At 40.8% G+C, this 20,476-nt stretch overlaps 2 protein-coding genes across 2 annotated transcripts in view; both read left to right on the top strand.

The window, feature by feature from the left end:
- Positions 1-2,256: 2,256 nt before the first annotated feature.
- Positions 2,257-8,553, top strand: LOC117402306 (epithelial cell adhesion molecule-like). The gene is made up of 9 exons (XM_034003327.2): positions 2,257-2,435; positions 4,768-4,878; positions 5,169-5,427; positions 6,227-6,292; positions 6,923-6,986; positions 7,215-7,310; positions 7,399-7,599; positions 8,041-8,091; positions 8,267-8,553. Exons 1-9 carry the CDS (start codon positions 2,378-2,380, stop codon positions 8,303-8,305), a joined length of 945 nt encoding a protein of 314 aa, XP_033859218.2. The 5' UTR covers positions 2,257-2,377; the 3' UTR covers positions 8,306-8,553.
- A 492-nt stretch (positions 8,554-9,045) lies between these two features.
- Positions 9,046-20,476, top strand: part of msh2 (mutS homolog 2 (E. coli)) — a 51,619-nt gene continuing 40,188 nt past the window's right edge. Inside the window, exons 1-6 of the mRNA XM_034003209.3 lie at positions 9,046-9,357; positions 10,553-10,707; positions 11,898-12,176; positions 12,511-12,657; positions 16,850-16,999; positions 17,291-17,424. Coding sequence (XP_033859100.3) covers positions 9,150-9,357; positions 10,553-10,707; positions 11,898-12,176; positions 12,511-12,657; positions 16,850-16,999; positions 17,291-17,424 — 1,073 coding nt within the window. The 5' untranslated portion in view covers positions 9,046-9,149. The remainder of the gene's footprint in view (positions 9,358-10,552; positions 10,708-11,897; positions 12,177-12,510; positions 12,658-16,849; positions 17,000-17,290; positions 17,425-20,476) is intronic.

The following is a 20,476-nucleotide window of genomic DNA, read 5'->3' as shown; positions in this document are numbered from 1 at the left end:
TGTGCTCCGCCCCTAATTTCGTTGTACGTTAACTTGTGCTAACCTGCAGCCGCCCAGGGATGCTGCTGTCCTGAGAATTGGCAGCTTTGGATTCTGTTGGGCTGGGAAGGGTCATAATGGAATAGGAAAATTACAACAAGAACAGGTTCTGTTCAAGAAAATAACGATCAGCACCACCCCAGTGTCAAAGTCTCGCATCTGAGAAACCTTCTAAAGTTTTTACAAACCCTTTTGATTATGCTGCTGGGCATGCTGCGGTTCTTGTTTTTGAATTATTTCAGTTCTGTTTTTGTTTTCATGAAAGAATACACAATACGTTGTTTGCAAATATATAATTAAGTTTTAGATATTTTCTACATCTATGGATGTTGTTTGTTACAGGCCCTATGCAAGTTGCTGTTGAATGTCCCGTGTGTCATAATTTGAATTTCAAAAGCCTAATTTTCACTGTGAAGAGCACATGAAGTCAGTTGGACAAGCAGCTGATAAAATAAATTAAAGATGTATTTGATTATGGGGAGTAATGTAGCATAGTCTTAATCCACCTGTAACAAAGACACAATTGAAAGTCTCCTTACGAGGAGGCACCAGGCACCAACACTATATCCTATATGCTTCCTACATGCACTTACTTGCCCACAGTCCTATTATTCCAGTATGTGTTTTCCTGTGTTTCAGCACAGCAGTTTTCCAATGGTTACACAAAACATTTACTATAATTTGTTATGTTTTTTAAAAATATTCTTTACCAAGCCTCTCCACAATGCTTTGTTATACTTTTACAATGGGAAACTTATAAACATCACATATGACAAAGGTAAAGCTGAGTGAGGTGCATTGTAAAGCACAAACAAAAATAAGTATATACAGAGGAAAAAATAATCAATCTCCATGGTCATTTTTTATCAGGATAAAGTTCCTGGAGTCAATTCTCAAGATTCTGTTCTCCCAATTGTCAAATGCCCCAATAAAGTTACCAGTAACAAACAACTCAGACATTTGATTTATGGACTTGCAAATAGTTCTAAGTTGCTTCTTATTTGTTTTAGACTTGCAATTGGTTGTGGAGTAAAACCAAAACTTGACACTCCGAAGGATTTGTTTAGGAAGGTTATTCCCTATAAAGAATCGTAAACTATTGTTATGTATAGCTTGTGTATGTTGACGTTGACAAAACAATTGGAATGATTTCTAGGAAGGCATGCTTCTGTCGGATTCACAGCCAGGAACCGGTATCGTCAATGTTGTCTTCTCAGCTCCTTAATTTCTATCTCAAGAGGGCTGTGGCGTCTGTGGGAAACGTGTGTTTGCTTATGTGGGGGAGTTCTTCAATGGACTTTTGCAACAGCATTTCTGTTTTGAGGAATGTCTTCAAAAGCGGTTACGGTGCTGGAATGGACAGATTCTGGTCCTTCTCAGGACAAAAGGTGGTCATATTAGGCACTTGATGCAGTAACACTTATAAAATATACAACTTGCCCTACGCTATACAAGCCTGTAGCTGTAGCAGGACCATATGGCAGAATTCTCTTGGTATGTTTTTTTTTTTTTCGTTTATTTAGCAGATGCCTTTATCCAAGACGACTATGTGTGAACTATGCATCAGCTGCAGAATCACAACTACATCTCACCCAAAAGATGGAGCGAGCACAAGGAGGTTAAGTGACTTGCTCAGGGTCACACAATGAGTCAGTGGTTGAGGTGGGATTTGAACCAGGGACATCCTGGTTACAAGCCTGTTTCTTTAACCACTGGACCACACAGCCTCCTGGAGGCTAGTGTCTTTTAGCAGAGGAATAAAGCTTCTATCACAGGTGTATTTATTTTTCTGAGTTGTACAAACTCGTAGTCCAAGTGTGTTTTTTTATGTAATTGTTTGTTTACACCTAATCACAATAACCACATTGTTTAAGTCCCTATGCATAAGGTGAGCTATACAAATCAGTTCTGTGCAATAGCTTGGCTGTAATAAATGCAGCCATCGGTGACTTTCTGAACAGCACCAAGTCTCTGTTTACATTTATTTACAACAAGGTGTTACAGTATTCAGATATGTCTTGTTCCACATCCTGAGCTTGCCCCCAGTTGCAAAGTGTCGTTGCTCTGCTGTGTTTTTTCCACAACAGCAGTGCGTTGTCCAGGCACTTTACAGCCACTGTGGTGATCCAGAAGGTGATCCAGAGTGCTGCTCCTCATTATATTAACAAAGCACAAGCAGCAACTGGGAGGGAGGGATCAAAGAGAGCAGCAAGGAATGGGATAGGGTGCCCTGCACAAGGACTCCTTTATTTCACTGAGGATGTTCAGCAAATAGACCAAGAGAAGGACAGCTGTCCAGGGTTATTTTCACAAAACTGACACGTCTTTCAGCAAGAACATGAGATCCTGTTGCGCTTTACTGGCCCTGGCTCTGGTGGCTGAAGCATCAGCACAAGGTGAGTTCTGTAAGAGAAACCGGATTTCCAAAAGCGCGTTGCAGGCATGTGGTAGTTAAACTATGCAAAATTTTGTTGGATCTTTATCTTCATTGGAATATTAGCGTGCAGCCATTTCAGGGAACACATAAATCCGTTTGGGCATTTAATGAAACGGCTGTCTTAGACCTTAAATTTCCCATGTCAATTTTAAGTGTTCTTTTTTTAAGGAAATGTAAAGATTAAAATGCTAACTGTAGAGGTGTGCAAACGTAACTATTATTTTTAGTAAACCTTGAATAAAGTATATTTACCAGTAAATATTAATTGAGTTATTGCTAGAGAATAGACATGGGTTGGGCATTACCCTAACCAACAATATGAATTTCAAAGTGAACCTCTCCAAGCATGTTGTGTAAAGTTAAGGTAGCTTTGTATTTAAAATGTATAGATTTGTATTACCCTTGAAGGAATTGTATTGACCTACAGATCTATTTTCTTTCTCACATTTAAGTAGTTGAACAGTTGACTGTGTTTCTGTTCCATGGTCTGTGGCACATTTTAGCAGCTGAACAATCAATTTCTGTTCACATTTCTGATTGGCTGTTTTATTTGAACCCTAGAACCCTGTTTGGTAGTATTGTTGATAAATTGCCATGATAATTCCTGTTAATCTGGATTTTATTGCATCGTGTGCAGTATGAGTTAAAACTTGGTACGCCATGTACTGCGCTTGCCCGGGCAAGAGCAAATGATTTTAGCTCAGAAAACAAGGAAACGCCCATCTGAACGGTTTGGCCCGGCCCATTAAAGTTCTTTATAATATATTTTGTTCACAATTCAGCAAATTTATGTGATTTAAACTGATGAGCAACAAATTGATTTATCTAAAACTTTAAATTTATACGATTTTGAGTGTGATCTGCAGTGTGTCTTGTTCATAGTGATTTGTGCAGTAGTCATTCACAGCACTTTTGACTCAATGTTCCCTCTTAGGGTTAATTAGAGCCTTGTATGTCTGGAGATCTACTTTTAAAAGGTCTCAATATATCTTTTAAAATTATTATCATAAGAGATGTGTATTTTAAGTGCAATAGGCTTTAAAGGTATGGGGCTACACTAAGATCACAACGATAAATCTGAGCAGTATTTTTGTTAGTTTGTTTTTGCCGATCGCTGTGTTAGCTAGTTAATAAATGCTTTTCATATCATTTTTCTTGACTGTTCTACCCATCGCCCCTGCACGCCTAGCATGAATAGGTATACTGCAAACACTATTTTATCTCCACACTTTATATCTAGCTATAGCCAGCATAACATATCCAATGCTGAGTCCTTGGTATACACACAGGCAGCATGCATCTACACCTCATTTAATACAATTATTATATATTCTATCTATCTGTTTAAATGAGGGAACACAATCACATGTACACATTTGAAAATAATGTAGATTCCACGAGTTTAAATCTCCATATTGTTTTAATGCAATGTTAAGGTCTGTAGCAACTTATGAACACAACTAATGGTTCTGAAATGTATGTATTTAAGCAAGCCTACATCAGTAGCCTATTCAATACTGTCTTGCTTCACATTGTACTGTAGGCTGTACCGTTATCAGTGCATATATTGAAAGATGAAAAAAATAAAACTGACACGTGTATTAAAAGACTTGAAATACAAACTTAGCACTTTTTGACAGCATACTGTTTTCTGATGTTTTGGTACCACATTCTAACGATGTACCACTTTCTGACCCTATACCGGTAAACAGTTTACTCTTATATGATAGAGTATATACCTTTTCTTTAATGCACAGTGTTCCAGTATGAACCTCAACATTGCATGAATATCTTGCCACTTGTAGTATAATAGGAATAAGCATAAGGGTCAGGCAATTACACAACTCTCTATAAATAACCACCTTTATGGTTATCTCTATTTGGGACTCATGTTATTATCTTGTACACTCGCCAGACCCAATGGTTACCCCTAATGAAACACCTGATGCAAAGGGAAGTACCAGAGATTCTGGAACTTGTTGTCAGTGTGGAGGTTATATTACGATTATAAGCACATTAACACATTTTCCGAACTCCATTCAGCCCATCAATACTTGTCCGGTTCCTAGTAGCTGGTGAGAAATCAACTCTCATAAGATCTACCAGTAACTTGTATTTAAATTATTTTTATTTTTGATGTACTTTAGGGTTTGTTTTCTTCCGCTGGGGAAAAGCAGTTCCTTGAAAAGTAATCGGGATATCTTTTCATCGTCAGGGATTGCAGACCGTTTGCTCAGATCAACGTACAACCGTTTTCATGTACTTACTCTATTTTGTTTCCTTTCTTGCAGGTTGCGTGTGTAACACAATGAAGTGGGCGACCTGTGAAGTAACCCCTGGGTCCTGTGAGTGCACCGCCATGGTCGCAGAGAAAAGCAAGCAAGTGCTGAAATGCAATGCTTGTAAGTGTCATACTATCCCAACATATAAGAGTATTGCATCAGGTGCAATTGTTCTCCTAAACACATTGCATATAATACAAGCAATGCAGTGCCATCCCCTGTGCTTTTCACGATGCTTATTAAATAACAATTTAATTGAAATGGGAAATGGTTTCTGCCCCTACCCTAGGTTTTGCCTCAGATTTCCTGCTTCCTTATCACCTGACTCATAAGAGATACAGTGATTGCTTTTTGATGCAATGGCTGCTGGAAGATGTTTCTCCTCAACATGTTTCTTTTCTCTTTTGGAGTGATTCCCAAATGCTTTCTGATGAAGGCGGAGGTGTTCAGAACGCAGAAAGGATTATCCAGCCGTTCAGGGGGGAAGCCTACTGAACACGCCTTTGTGGACGACGATGGCATCTACGATCCTGACTGTGAGGCCAACGGTGTCTTCAAAGCCAAGCAGTGTGCCGGTAGCCAAACCTGCTGGTGTGTCAACAGCGCAGGGGTGCGAAGAACAGATAAGGGGGATTCAGGACTGAAATGCAACGAACTTGTTAAAACTGTGTAGGTACTCCGTGCGCATTATTAATACGGACCTTTAACATTTCTAGAGGTAGATATAACCTATGCATTATCAAATCTGACATTCTGAAAGAAGATCAAATTCACAGAACCATCAATTCAATTAAATGAATCCATATTATAGTTTGTACATGTTTTGTTTGTGCTTGTAATTTGGCTTACAAATGAACCCACATTAGTAAAATGTGGGTTTGCACATGTGGTTCATTGAAATCTTTGTGTGGCACAGTATATGGTTAAAGCAGCCATCAGAAGACTTTAAAAATATATATATTGTTATGATAACCTTATGTTAACCGCAGAAGTTAAGTCTAAATGTTACTGTTAATTTGGCAAATACAGCCCTTCAGATGCTTTTATGACGCCACAATATAAAATAAGAAACTGAAGCCTAAAAATGATCAATTTCTTGGTATTTTCCTCCCCCCAGTGATGATAAAGCTTGATTTTCTATGTGTTGAGCTTCATAACCTGTATGAAATTCACTGGTCTGATTACAGGCACGTCTGACTTGACTGTCTTCAAAATAGGACACAGCAGTTTGTAGCTAGAATGAAGGATTTAATTTTTTTTCTGTGAAATAATATTGATTCAGAATGTATCGTGACAAAAATACAGCTCGTGGTCTGATTGTTTCAAAGAAAAATGGATTTGGTACTTAATGTCTTTGTTATGCTAATGTCTTCCCATGAGCCCTCTGGTTGGGTGAGATGACTGTGTTGGCTTGAACAGAGCTCTGTGTGCGAGCTGCTTGTTAATGCGATTTGTTTTGTTTTCCCAGGTGGTTGCAGATCCAGCTCAAGCACATGGAGGTCCAGTTACCACTTAATGAAACCCAAGTGAAGACGTAAGTTCTCATGGGTAGGAAACTGATGGGTGGATGCATCAACAAACACAGCAGTACTTTAATACCTCTTTTCCACTGTACAAGCGAGCCGTGCCCAGGGCGCTACCAGCCAGCCCGGTGTGGATTAGGAGGAGCCAGGTTGTGTTTCCACTGTAGAGCCCGAGCGATGCCATTGATGTCACACGCAGTGAACGCGTCGAATAGCATGTAGATGATGCGCTATTAAGAGGCGCTGTTTTTGAGTTGAGAATGGCGTCTCCAGAGGTTATGGTTGTGTTTTTCTTTGTTTTCTTTCTGCATATATTACTGAACACAGCTGCAATGTATTTTTCTCTCCTCTGGGGTATAAGACTCCTATTTTACAGCTTTATTCAATCACACTTCCAGCAAAGGAGGACACAACTGAACACGCCATTGAATGAGTACAAAACTTGTGTTTTTTAAAAGCCCATCATTTAAAACACATGCAAAGACAAAATAGATGACATACAGTAACCACTTCTAGAAAGTTCGAGTGACCTTACTAGTTGGCATAATAAATAGTGAATAATGGTGGCACTGTGTTTTCTGATTGAATCAAAGCTCCATAGTGCTGTACCTTCAGAGACTTCTTTTCTGTATCTTCCACAGAGCCATCACTCAGACCATTTCGCAGCGTTATCTTCTGGATGAAAAGCATGTGACTGATGTAAAGGTAGGTGTTCCTACCTACCTAGCTATTATTATTATTATCAACAAACATAATATCAGAGGCTTTGTATGAATATACCGGTACTTCCATTTAATACACATATTACACAAAGGTTGGTAAAGAAAATAATCTTGATTTATAACAGCAACGTTATTTGTATGGATGGATTTGTCAGGTTAATTTGTTTAAATGAGTTAGCGGTGTGTTTCAAGTCAGTTCTTTCCCTTCCAGTATGAACGGGAGAGCCACACTGTTGTTGTGGATCTGAAGAGCGACGCCTCTGGCGACGGGGACATTGCCACAGTGGGGTACTATATTGAGAAAGATGTAGGTACATCAGATTGTAAAAACCTCTTAATCGTTGTGAAGACTGCTAGCTGTTGAGTTTAAACAGACTGCCCCCTTCTGAGTGCAGGTGAAGCGTATGACGCTGTTCAGGAATGCCGGCAACACCTTGACTGCCAGCGTGAACGGAACCCAGGTGGATTTCGAGAGCTTCATGATCTACTACGTTGATGAGAAGCCCCCGACATTCACCACGAATCGAGTGATGGGGGGCGTCATCGCTGCCACTGTGGTCATTGCCCTGGCAATCGTTGCTGTGCTGCTTCTGCGGGTTAGTATTCACGTAGATTATGAAATCTAAGTAACCAGTAGACCACCAGCACTCATCCAATTGCGTCAATAGCATTCAAACATGAACCTGAACAGTCCTGTGAGGGTGGGAGATTCAATAAAACATACAGCACCTGTTTTATTTCTGTTTTATGGTGGCTTTCAATGAAACTTATTAGATATGCAGCATATCAGTTTTAAATGCAAGGGCTTATAGACTGTCGCCATGACCTTTTTTTTAAATGAGATGAGTGGAAAACAGATTTAAACAGGTTGTGTAAACACCTGGGTGTCAGTAAGCAACCTGTAACCGTTTGAAGTGTAATTATTCAAAAAACAGGAACCCTTTGTTTTCAGTGCAAATTGCTTCGACATGACGTTTGACTGGGAAGGTTTAGTGTGAAACACAGTGATTGTCATCCTTATCTTTCTCTGTCAACAGTTTGCTATTTCAAGAAAGAAAAGGAGGTCACAGCAGTACCACAAAACCCAGGTACGTTTCTTGCCATCACGTTCCAGGTTCCATTTACAGACATCATAGTGTCATCTGTTTATCCTACAACAGCATTCTTAAATAAATACAGTTTTGTTTTTAAACACACTCCTTTATTCTGTTAAGAACTGTTTTTGATTTTTCTCTGATGTATCTTTTTTCTTTGTCTTTGTAGGACAGGGAGATGGAAGTGATGCATAAAGAACATCCGTAATTTCAGGAGTGGGAAGTCTTGAGGGCAGGAGAAGCTGATGTTAAGGACAATTGTTACTTACTGCAACCACGGAAAGAAGGGACGTAACTTTTTCTATGTAGAAATACATTTGTTGAAGGTGTCCAGTTTAATGAGCTTTAAGAGATGCACCTATACATAGGTATATATTGTTTTATTGTTGTTTTTTTTTAATAGATTTGTATAACTTAACTTAATAAATGTATCAAAACAAAATAAATGTATTTTTTTTTGTACAAAGGAGGTCCCACAATTTCTTAGGCACCCTGGCATGTAACCTATCTACATGAAACACCTGCACCACGTAACAGCACATCATGCTTTTGTAGAAATGGTTCCCTTGCTTGACTGATTTGTAATGCAACTATCGTCCCTGATCTACTATATATACAAGCTGCACTTCCCATTAGTTAGATGCCTAATTTAACCTGCTCACATGTCTACATCGTTCAACTAGCGATAAACACGTCCCATATGAGATTAGTCTACCCAAGGGTTAACTGTGTGTCAATCAAAGAGCCCTGTTTTAGAAAATGAATTAGGTATACCATTATAACTTTCTATACTTAATATATTAATATTGTGTAGATTTGTAGACACACTCATCTGACACAGCAGCACTGAGAACGTTTTGCACACGTTTTTTTTTTTTTTAAATTATTTATTTACTTATTTATTTTTTGCTTTCTGAGCACCGACAGCCAGGCGTGGTTTAACGTGCCTCCGTACCTAGAACGTCGTGACGTAAACACGTAATTTTCGCGGCAACACTCCCTTTTCTCTTTGACCCTGTGTTTGTGAGCATTCTGTGGCGGGAGATTGCAGCATGGCGGTGCAACCTAAACAGAGCCTGTCCACGGATAGCGTTGCAGAAAATGGCTTTCTCAGCTTTTATTTCTCCATGCCTGAAAAACCCGACACCACTGTCAGGCTGTTTGATCGCAGTGATTATTTTACTGTGCACGGGAAAGATGCACAGTTTGCTGCAAAGGAGGTATTCAAGACTAACGGGGTTATTAAGACCATTGGTTCAGGTAAATATCAGTTGATTAACGGCGATTATTTATTTATTATATCGTGTTGAATAGTTTGCAAAGAATGCTGTTAATACATTTGTTTTTGCATCACTCAGAATATGAAAGTACGGTTCTAGTTGAGGTTGTAACAAAGTGCTGCACAATGCAAATTATTATTAAAATGGCTTTGGAGCTGTCAAATTGGTATTTGAATATTTACAATGACGGAAACGCATTCACCCACACTTAACAACGCATCATTTTGTTTTATTGTAATTTGAAATTACCTTAAAGGTGCCGCGTCCTGTAACAAATGTGTTATTATTATTATTATTATTATTATTATTATTATTATTATTATTTATTTATTTTATTTATTTATTTATTTATTTATTAACAGACGCCCTTATCCAGGGCGACTTACAGTTGTAAACAAAAATACATTTCAAGGATCACAGTACAAGTAATAATACAATTAAGAGCAAATTAAATACAATGACTTTGGTTCTAGCAAGTACAAGTAAGACAAAATGTATAAGCATTGGATAGTTAAAAATATGTATATATGGACAATATAATTATTAATTCCGTTGTTCTCCCAGGTTTATATAATCCATTGCTTGAAGATGGAATTTAAAACCTAAATAAATAATAGCGTGTGTGTCTCGCAGGGAGATGTAGTGAGGAGCGGTTTGAGATAACAGAAGCACTGCTTTCTGATAGAGTTCATGCAGGTAAACTGGACGAATGCTATAGTAGTAGAATATGATGGGGCACTGCAGTCTTACAGAAAGTAATCAGTTCCTGTGCATTAAGCAAGCAAAGTTTAAAACCGGAGTGTTCTGCAATGGTCACAGTTAGGCTAGATTGGCTAGCTTTGACTTTATACACAGAAAGCCAGTGAGGGGTACCCTGTGGTAATCTTTCTGACTCCACACTTTCTAAGCAAGTCCTATGGGGTTAGCAGATCTGTCCTGTGGCTTGTGATGGGTGTGGAATGGGGCAGTAGTCTGTAACATGACCATTGAGACTTGCAAATAGCACACTGCGCCCCTACAATGCACATGACAGTACAGGACAGATGCAGTTAGAAAGCTCTTCTTATCTAGAGCAATAATACAACTGTCTTTGTTTTTGTTGTATGTTGTTTCCTGTTCTGGAGTTTAAATGTGGTCTGTTTGCTGAATGGATTTATTTATTGTGTTGTATTTAGGGAGCCGGAGACTGGAGAGCGTGTGTCTCAGTAAAGCGAACTTTGAGTCCTTCGTTCGGGATCTCCTCCTTGTCCGGCAGTACAGGGTGGAAGTTTACAAGAACAAGGCCGGAAGCAAGGCGTCCAGAGAGCATGACTGGCAGCTGGCATACAAGGTGTGGCACGGGGGATACAGTAAACTGCACTGCAATGCGTCCCGATGAAAACGTGGTGCTGCTGTCATTTTACTACTGAATAGTCTTCTGTGTCCATTTCCAGTTGTCATAATGACACCGTGCAACAGTTCAGAAACGTTTCTTGATTGCTGCTTGCAACAAGCGTTGAGGCTGTGATGGATGTTGCTGGTTCTTAGTAAGCGTTGGGTTCGAAATTGATCCCAGCTGGGAAATCGGCTTCAGGGAAGAGCATTGTGGTTTTTACACAAGGCGTATCCTCCTGATCGATTTCGCAAGCTCACCGGGAGGCACTTCTGCCAGTGCTTGTCCTATTAGATGACATTAGTTTGTTAGACACTTGCAAACCGTAACCTGTCGTAGTTGTGTAGTTCTTCTGCAATATAGTTGTCTCTCTATATCCTTTAAGTGTGTAAGCACTGCATTATTTAAATGTTAACATTAAAAAAAATATATATATAATTACAATTAGGAATTCAAACTATTTCTTCTGAAAAGATCCTTACTTAAACATTGGTATGTATGTTGGTTACTGATATTTAGGGTTAAAATAACATGACCAAAGGTACTTGCTAACTTGGCATGATCTTTGCAGAATGTTAATTGAAGACTATGAGCTCAATTCAGTGCTGATACTGTATAGCTGTTGTCTCGCATCTCCTGAAATTAAGTTTAATGGCCTCAGTATTACCCATTTAATGAACAGGATCTTGGTTTTGTTTAACATTTGATGCCACTTTCTAAATAAGGGAACACAGCTGTTGTGCCAAAAATATCTATTGGCTTTGCTGTGTTTGCGGGTTAATCTCGAATATATAGATTGCACAAAAACATGACAAATGCATGCCATATGTGGCACACACTTATGTACATGTGCTGCCACATACCTTGGTAAGGTTTGTTGGTTTGACCTAGTAACATGGTGCGCAATGACTTTAAAGAACTACTCTAAACATTGAATTGCATTTATACACAGTATTGTAATTTTCAGCAAATGGTGACAAAGATTAAAATCATAAAATTATACACACAGGCCAGGTACTTTACCAAAAAAAAAAAAAACAGAACTTGGTGTCTGACATTTTCCGTGAAGAATGAATCCAAAGCACTTGTCTACTTGCTTTTTTTATATTTTTTTCTGTTTCATGGAGTTTCCTGCTCTTGTGCCCCAGGCCTCTCCAGGGAACCTTACCCAGTTTGAGGAGATCCTGTTTGGCACCAGTGACTCCTCCACGGCGGCAGGTGTGGTGGGGGTGAAGCTGAGCATGGTCGACGGGCAGCGGCAGGTCGGGGTGGGCTACGTGGACTCCACGCTGAGGCGGCTGGGTGTGTGCGAGTTCACAGACAACGACCAGTTCTCCAACCTGGAAGCCCTGCTGGTGCAGATCGGACCCAAGGAGTGTGTGCTGCCGAGCGGGGAGACTGCCGGGGACATGGGCAGACTCAGACAGGTAATGAGGAGCAATCCCAGCAGGTACAGCAGAATGTGAGGTTGACTAACTTCACTGGGGATTTCACAGGCAGCGGCAGTTGTAAAGAGGCAATTGGCTTGGTTGTGGGATCGGAGGACGCCCTCTGACCTTCAGTCCTTCTGAGCTGTTGTAGGGATTGCTGTGGTAAAGGGAACATAATTGGACATTCTAAACTGGGTAAAGTAATTGGGCATGCTAAATAAAAACCAAACAGGTTTGTGTTGCTAGCTCATCAGTACCTAGGCTGGCCAGCCCTGGGTCAGTCCGATGGAAGGTGCGTTTGACAGGCAGTGTCTCGTCTCATCCGTGGCAGGTAGTGCAGCGAGGGGGCATTCTCATCACGGACCGGAAGAAGGCAGAGTTCAGCACCAAGGACATTGTGCAGGACCTGAACCGACTGCTGAGAGCCAAGAAGGGGGAGCAGGTCTCCAGTGCTGCCCTGCCTGAAATGGAGAAGCAGGTGAGGTGAAAACCAACCTCTACATTCTTCTGAAGATACTCTACAGGATGCCGCTTAAGTCAGGCATCACAGGCGCTATAATTATGCTTATTAGGACGCCCAACGGCCGCTTCATATTGATTATCTGCACTACTCATCAAAATGACCTGCATTTGTTCCTCTTTGCTTAGACATTTTGTGCCTGAAGCCTAACTTCTGGGACACCCTTGTTGTTTTATGTGTTGTTCAGCTTGATATTCCACTGATAATCCTAAGTGTGTTCTATTCAAATCTGAGGACTCCAATACCATTTTCACACAAAAATGCAGCTACTGTGCCGTCTCTGAAACGTTTTAATGAGTGTGTAAAATACCCTTTCACACAGCATGAAATTGCGCAATCTATGCCGGTGTAATACCGTCATAACCCTTTCACACTGCCAAAGAGATCGCGTGAGTACAACTTTCAAACCTGTCAATCAACAGATAGGTCTGTTGTTGCCATGAGAACAAACACATGCACGCAGTGCTTAATTTGTAAAGAAAGAGGTGCCGGGACAATAATACCGACCCTAAGAAGAGCATATTCAAAATCATAACACGTTTATACGTACTTGTATTAGATGTTTACAATCACGTATTCTACATTAAAAATAAAAAGTCCAGAAGGACGATATTGACGAAAAAACGCACCCCAACACGAACATTGGTTTGACCCACGGTTTGCACTATTATCAGCGATGTGTCTGCAACAGAAACTGCTGGTAGATTACAAAAACGATTAATTAAAGTTAGGCTAGGTATTTGTTAACTTAGTATGTTTTATTCTCTATTAATTAAATTATATTCATTGAAAAAGGCAAGAGAACCAGATTGTTATTATTTTCATTGTTATGGTTTAATATAATATAGCAGGCTAATGTTCCTATTGAAGTAGGCTACAATATCTTTTTTTTCATTAGTTGCCGTTGTTCTTTGTTGAAATAAATGTTGAGCTTTCATATTTTAATCAAACCAACTAGTGTAAGAAGTTGCTTGTATCGTTCATGTTTTTCAAATCAAGTAAGCTTATTTGTGTATAAAAAACGAGAATAGAGTTGCAGCCAGTGTCATCTTACTTAAAGGCACTCAAGCTGAAATCGTAAAGTAATTTAAAGTAGGCTACAAATGTGGCAGCGGACTGTCTCTCTTTAACGCGCACGCAAGAACTTGCAGACTTAATGCAACTGTGTTGAGATTTTAAAAAGAAGGCATTTTATGAGATTTTTAACTATAGGTACCGGCACTATGGCTCAGGCACAAATTAAGCACTACGCTATAGTGAACTGTCATAACTCCTCTGTGTGAAAGCACCTCAAGAGAAGTAGATTTTTTGTCCTTCATTATCGCTTCTATAATTCTTGTTTGTAATGATTCTTGATATCTTGTAGTTTAGTGGGCTGAGCAATTCATTGTGTATCAATGTATATAGCTCTCTTCATGCAGAGCATCCCAGGGTGCTTTTTACGAATTAAAAAACCATTGGCCAACCAATCCAGATAAAAAATAAGCTAATTAAAACAAATATTTTTAAAAGTGATGTAAAAGATTGGACTGAGCCAGCATTCCTGATATGACTTAGGACGGAGTTGCAAAGGCAGGGAGCAGAACGACTAAAGGCCCTTTTACATGCTATACCGTATGGTAATCGAGGGATGAATCGTTTGTATTGTGTATTGTAGGATTTTACAGGCTACCTTGAGCAGAGTTCCTGGCAGTCCCTGAAAGCAGATACTGTGCTATTTGAGTAATGATACAGCCCAAATTGCAGTCTCTGTGTCAGGTAAACAATACAAGTAGCGGTCTACTTAAATCATGGTAATTTTACGTATATTTCGTGGATAGATTATGGAATAAAATTAGGATTTCGCGGACCTGTTTAAACATTAAAGAAACCTAAGTAGACAGTATTTCAGTGCACTACAAAAGCCTAAAAATAGTGGTACTTGCTTACTTACTAAAACAGAGTGCTGTCATTTGTTAAAGGCAAGCATACAACATCTCCCAACAGTTGCTGCCGACATTCTCCGTCTGGTGTGGACTTGCCCATACATTGAGACTGCACGTCTGCATCCACTGAATTGGTTGGAAGTGTAAGGCAAAGCTTTGCCAAGTTATACAGGTGTGGAAATCGATTAGAAACAGTCCCTAAACTCAGTTACCCAAAGGTAGCTGGCATTCATTAATAAAGTCCATATATGCAGCACGTTTGTCATGTTATTTATCCCATCCAATAATTTATTTTATTATTACCGAGCCAAAACCAAAGAAAACGTGACTATTCGGGTCTAAAATTCTAACTGTGTTTAAAAAGTAAGCAGCAGGTGTTTTAAGCGAGGTGGCTGTGCTAGATCGTACCTGTAGTACTGATTTAACTTGGCTACAACCAACAGGAATACTTTTTGTCTGCATTTGTTTTCTGAAAGCGGTTTTATTTTACGTTCTGTTCAGCCGCCTCTGTAGTAGCCTTTGGTTTTAATGTGTGATTCTGAAGCGAAATAGCGATCGATCGTATTTTCTCCAGACACATTAATTGCAAAATATTTGCCTCGATTTGCATGTACAGTTTCTTTGGGGAATATCTTGACACGATCATCAGCCGAAATATACTTTGCTTTTTTTGCTTTGTCATTCATTTCTGGTATTTTACCTGCAATGCTGAAAACTAGATTTTAGCAACCTAAATCAAAACAATGCAGCACTGACTTTGTCCCACCCACTACTGTACAGTACAGGTCATAGAAAAGCCAGTACAGACACAGGGATAGGCTGATTAAAACATTGTTGTCGTTTGAACAGTGAACACGAACCGCTTTGGAGTATGTTTTTGTAAATGTTATTCGTTTAAGGACGTGTTTTGCCCAAGTGCAATGCACACAGGACGGCAAAGGAATAAAAAAAGCCTATCTACAGAAGGAAGATACGTAGTTTGCGTCGCTTGCGTTGTGCAGTAGTTCATTTAAACGAGGTTTCTATTTTTTTCTCTCTGTACTGGTCCGGTATGCATTGGCCACTAAAAGAAGTGAATTTCGCAGTGACCCCTCACGATTTAGGTAGACCCCTAAATATAAGGCTTGTGGGCCCATATGAGAATAAATGAGAAGTGGTTATTCAGTCTTGTTTAATGTGTTTCAAAATACCTGTGTGTTAATTCAAATGAGGGGGTTAGTTATAGTGAGAATTTGTATTGTGTTGGTCTGGAGTGAGAGAAAAAACAAAGGTATTTAGTACCACTTATTAATATTATATGACCTATGTAATGATTTATAAGCAAGGCTTGATTTTTTTCAGTGCATATTCTGAAATACTGAACTAAGTAACTTGCTTTAAGAAACTTTTCTTTTAGATGAATGGGTTCTTCATTGAAACTAAAAGATTCAAAGGCACCGTAATGTGATGCATTTCACTTCGCTCTTTATCCACTGCATTAACACTGCTTGAAGCTCTAATGTTGGGAAGTCGTCCCGGACTTGCATATAGAGAATCACCTGTAGTTAATAAAACGTGAGCCACCTATGTGTTTATTGGACCTAGGGGGTTTGACGTGAAATAAGAAAGATTAGCTCCTCTTCAAACTCAAACCGATGCCCCTTTTATATAAAGGCTGAAGTTGTAATGCAATAGTCTCAGAGTTGCATACCAATACATCACACAACAATCAACACTGCTCTTGGAACAGCTCCTTGGCAGTCATTTTGGCAGTCTTCCTGTTTCCACACTTTGTTTTAAAATGGCTGAATGGATTCCTTTGATATTTTAGAAAATGATTACCCTGGAACACTGGTATTCTACACACGGCTCAGCACTCACTGTATAGCAACCTATTACAAGGCCATGGGCCATATTTGCAAAGTATTTACCGCGTTGATAACCATCAAAGAAGCTTCAAATCAGGGTTGGGGTCCATTCGTATCTTTTAAAATGAATTCCCAGTTCCCATTCCCTTGTAATGAATTTCAACACAGCGTAGATCAAAGTTGCTATTGGCAGTATTCTGTTAAAATGAGATTCTCACAGTGGCAATGATAAATGGTAAATGCTCTGTGAATATTGCCCTGTGTCTTGTGTGACTCTGCTCAATAGTAAATGCTCTGTGAATATTGCCCTGTGTCTTGTGTGATGTAGGTGTTCTCTGCTGTGTGCAGTCTTTGTTTACGTCTGCTCATGTTTTCCAGGTCGCCATGTCGTCTGTGTCTGCTGTGATCAAGTTCCTGGAACTGCTGTCGGACGAGTCCAACTTCGGGTCGTTCGAGCTGACGACCTTTGACCTGAGTCAGTACATGAGGCTGGACAATGCCGCAGTCCAAGCGCTCAACCTGTTCCAGGTAAGAATATCACACAGTACAATGGGTTCAGAATACACTGGCAGCAGGAACAAGGAGGTAATGGACCTCTATGGGCAGCAGAGCACATGTGTGATTACCGGAGTGAACAGAAAACATTGCTTTACCCGAATGAAAATAAAACTAAGAATAGGGACTTGGAAAGGTTTTTAAGAAAATAATTGAAGGTTTTTTAACAACATTTGGTTATAGCTTTGACACTCCTCCTGACAGTGTCTGCCCTGCAGCTGTTCATACCCGTAAATGAAATCCAACCTGTTTCCTGATTTGCAGGCCTCCCCGGATGACACCACTGGATCCCAGTCTCTGGCGGGTTTGTTAAACAAATGTAAAACCCCTCAGGGGCAGCGACTGGTGAACCAGTGGATCAAACAGCCTCTCATGGACAAGAACCGCATTGAGGAGAGGTCAGTTCTGTTCCGGACTTTACTCACCTTCACCCTCTACAGTCGCATGTTTTAGCCAGGGCGACTTACAATCGTTACTGGCACAATTGGGTGCCATGTAGTCCAGTATAGTTGAGTTGTGAGTTTTACAGGTGTGTCTTGAGGAGACGCCGGAAGATGGTCAGGGACTGAGCAGTCCTGATATCCGTGGGTAGGTTGTTCCACCACTGAGGGGCAAGGGTGGAGATGGATGGAGGGGAGAGGAGGGGGAGGGGGGGAGGGAGGAGGAGGGGGGGAGGGAGGGAGGAGGAGGGGGGGAGGGGGGGAGGGAGGAGGGGGAGGAGGAGGAGGGGGGGAGGGAGGGAGGAGGAGGGGGGGAGGGGGGGAGGGAGGAGGGGGAGGAGGAGGGGGGAGGGGGAGGGGAGGGGGGAGGGGGAGGGGAGGGGGGAGGGGGAGGAGGAGGGGGGAGGGGGGGAGGGGGAGGGGAGGGGGAGAGGGGGAGGAGGAGGGGGGAGGGGGAGGGGAGGGGGGAGGGGGAGGAGGAGGGGGGGGGGGAGGGGGGAGGGGAGGGGGAGGAGGAGGGGGGGGAGGGGAGGGGGAGGAGGAGAGGGGGAGGGGGGAGAGGGGGAGAGGGGGGGAGGGACGGGAGAAGGAGGAGAGGAGGGGAGGGGAGGGGAGGGACAAGAATTATAATGTTTAGAGACCAAAACAAATGATATCCCATGACTTTAGAATATTTATTTGAACTGCATATAAAATACTTGCCAGTGACACCAGTTTGGGTTTGAAAACTGGGATCAATGTCTTTCTATGCTGGAGTGAGCTCTGGTATGCTGGTTTGAACAGAATGTAATACGGTAAAAAGATAACTAGAAATCTAACTACTATTCTGATACCAGTATCGTCTCTGTATTTCGCCTCCTGTCGTAACTTGACCCGAAAGCACAAATCAGCAAGACGTTGGATTGACGCACCTGGGTGTAGTTTGTTTACACTGTACTAGAGAAGATTATTTGTGTACATGCAAAACCAATGGGATTGTTGTTATGGTGACTAGTTCCTTTGCAAGAGGAGGGAGGGTGGGCAGAGGGCATAACCCCAAGAATAAGAAATAAAATGCTTCTTCTACCCCAGACCTTTTGAGATGCTGACTTCATATTTTCAAAACTTACTGGGCAAAACCTAATTGAACACAGGGTTAGGTCACTGTTGGTCAATTACATTGTTCAACTGCTTTCATTTGAAGGCAATCATAACAATGGTCTCTTGGGAGTTGATTTTAAAAAGGAATAGACCACAACCCTTGTACCCTTCACTTTAACGTAAAACATTTTTTCCCACATCCGTAGTGCTTCATGTTTAAAAAGCATTTGGTATGACATGCCATGCCCTTTACATTATGCCCCCGGGGATTCTTTGTTGGTTTTAAGTGTTTTCTGGTGTAATATACAAATCCATTCTCGTGCTTAATCAAACATATTTCCACCACGCTTTCAGTAGGTACAGTAATGGTCTGTCTTATTGTGTTGTAAGCAGGCAGTTCTGTGGTTTGGTTGGGATCTCTAAATTGAACAATGTTGCTTTTTTTTTTTTTTTTTTTTTTTTTAAACTACATTTGTAACACATTAATTCTACTAGCTACTGGCTTAAACACAACTTGTAAGTAAATGTGAGTTTTCAACTGGCTTGTTTTAAAGCTTCCAGGAGTTGTGGTTTTTCAGGTCAAAGGCGTTTCAGCAGAATACACTTCAGAAGTAAGAGGCTGCACTGCTGTTGGATATAATCCATCTGTGAATATACCTGCTTTGACCCGTATAATGGACAGCGCTTGTATTTATTGTGTTTTTAAAGTTGTTCATACAGGTGTGAAAGCAAATGGAAAAATTCCTGTCATCTGCATTGCAGTCCCTAAAGACGCATACAGACACTAAGCACTGAGACGCTTCATAGTTTGTTTTTTTGTTGTGAGAAAGCACTGCTGAACAGCGCTTTTGTTTTGAAAATGGGGTTCTCTTTGAACGTTATTTTTTTTTTCCGGTTCTTATTTTTTTTGGCAGGCTTTCTGCTGCAGGCTGCAACTTGCCCAGCAGTTCTCCTGTCTGTTTGGATCTTCGTCGGTGAGATTCACGTAGAGGATAGGTGATGGAGAGCAAGCTATGACGTGCTACACTGAGTCATGGGCACCCGATTTAAAAACATTCTGACTACTCATGATATTAATGTGTTAGTTATGCAGTCCAATTTATCTTGCAACCCAGTAATTTAAAACCCACAGCAACCCAATACCTTCTAATGAATTCTTTAACAATAAATAAATAACTTCAGTTGGATTTTAACCCTTCCGTATATATGTAACTAGGAACAATTGCCTTATTATCCACACAAAATGGAAGTATGCAAATACCAGAAGGCTTCAGACACTGCTGCAGTAGTGCAGATACACCAGTGACGGAAATAAGGCTCCTACTGTAGAGCAGTTTCACCCATTCCAGGTTTTACTATGAGCTTGGCCCCCGTCTAACGTAACAAGCTCAGGTGTGTCAGATTTAAACTCCTTGTGAAACCAGGAATGGGTGTCTTATTTCCATCCCTGTATACAATTGTAGATCATGTGTCACTGGCACTTCCAGGTTTGTGAAAGTTATTTCTGAAATCTGTTTCTATAAAATAAAACTACCATTAAAACGGCATTTGAACAGAGAACCTGGAGGCTAAATAATACTGGGCGTGTAGAGGATGACTGGAGGTGGGGGGGGGGTAATATGTATTTCCCTACGTATCTGATTTCTGTGTCACTTCGTGGGTATTCAAAATTTTTGTTGTTGTGCTTCAACCGAGACCAGCGAGTCAGTGCAGGTAGGCTTACTCTGGTTCACTGAGAGCACATTGGAATGCCCCGAGGCTGTGAACACCATGGCAACAGCAGAATAGTAGGCGTTCTCACCGAAACCCGTTGAGACCGGTTTCTATACCCACCCCCTTACCTTTGAGTTCTGGGTGGGGTGGTTTCTGTTTGTGTTTTCCACCTGGGACCTGTGTGACACAGAGTAAGCTTTCTGTGAATAACACTTTG

The sequence above is a fragment of the Acipenser ruthenus genome, chromosome 5 (assembly GCF_902713425.1).
Source record: "Acipenser ruthenus chromosome 5, fAciRut3.2 maternal haplotype, whole genome shotgun sequence".
NCBI classification, from domain to species: Eukaryota; Metazoa; Chordata; class Actinopteri; order Acipenseriformes; family Acipenseridae; genus Acipenser; species Acipenser ruthenus.
This window is presented reverse-complemented; position numbering and strand designations above follow the sequence as displayed.

What these genes read in the sequence shown, in the direction of transcription:
- LOC117402306 (XM_034003327.2), top strand. Translation starts at nt 2,378, where the DNA reads ATGAGATCCTGTTGCGCTTTACTGGCCCTGGCTCTGGTGGCTGAAGCA. An exon ending in AACGAACTTGTTAAAACTGT is followed by an intron (nt 5,428 to 6,226) that starts GTAGGTACTCCG and finishes TTGTTTTCCCAG; the next exon opens with GTGGTTGCAGATCCAGCTCA. An exon ending in AATGAAACCCAAGTGAAGAC is followed by an intron (nt 6,293 to 6,922) that starts GTAAGTTCTCAT and finishes TATCTTCCACAG; the next exon opens with AGCCATCACTCAGACCATTT.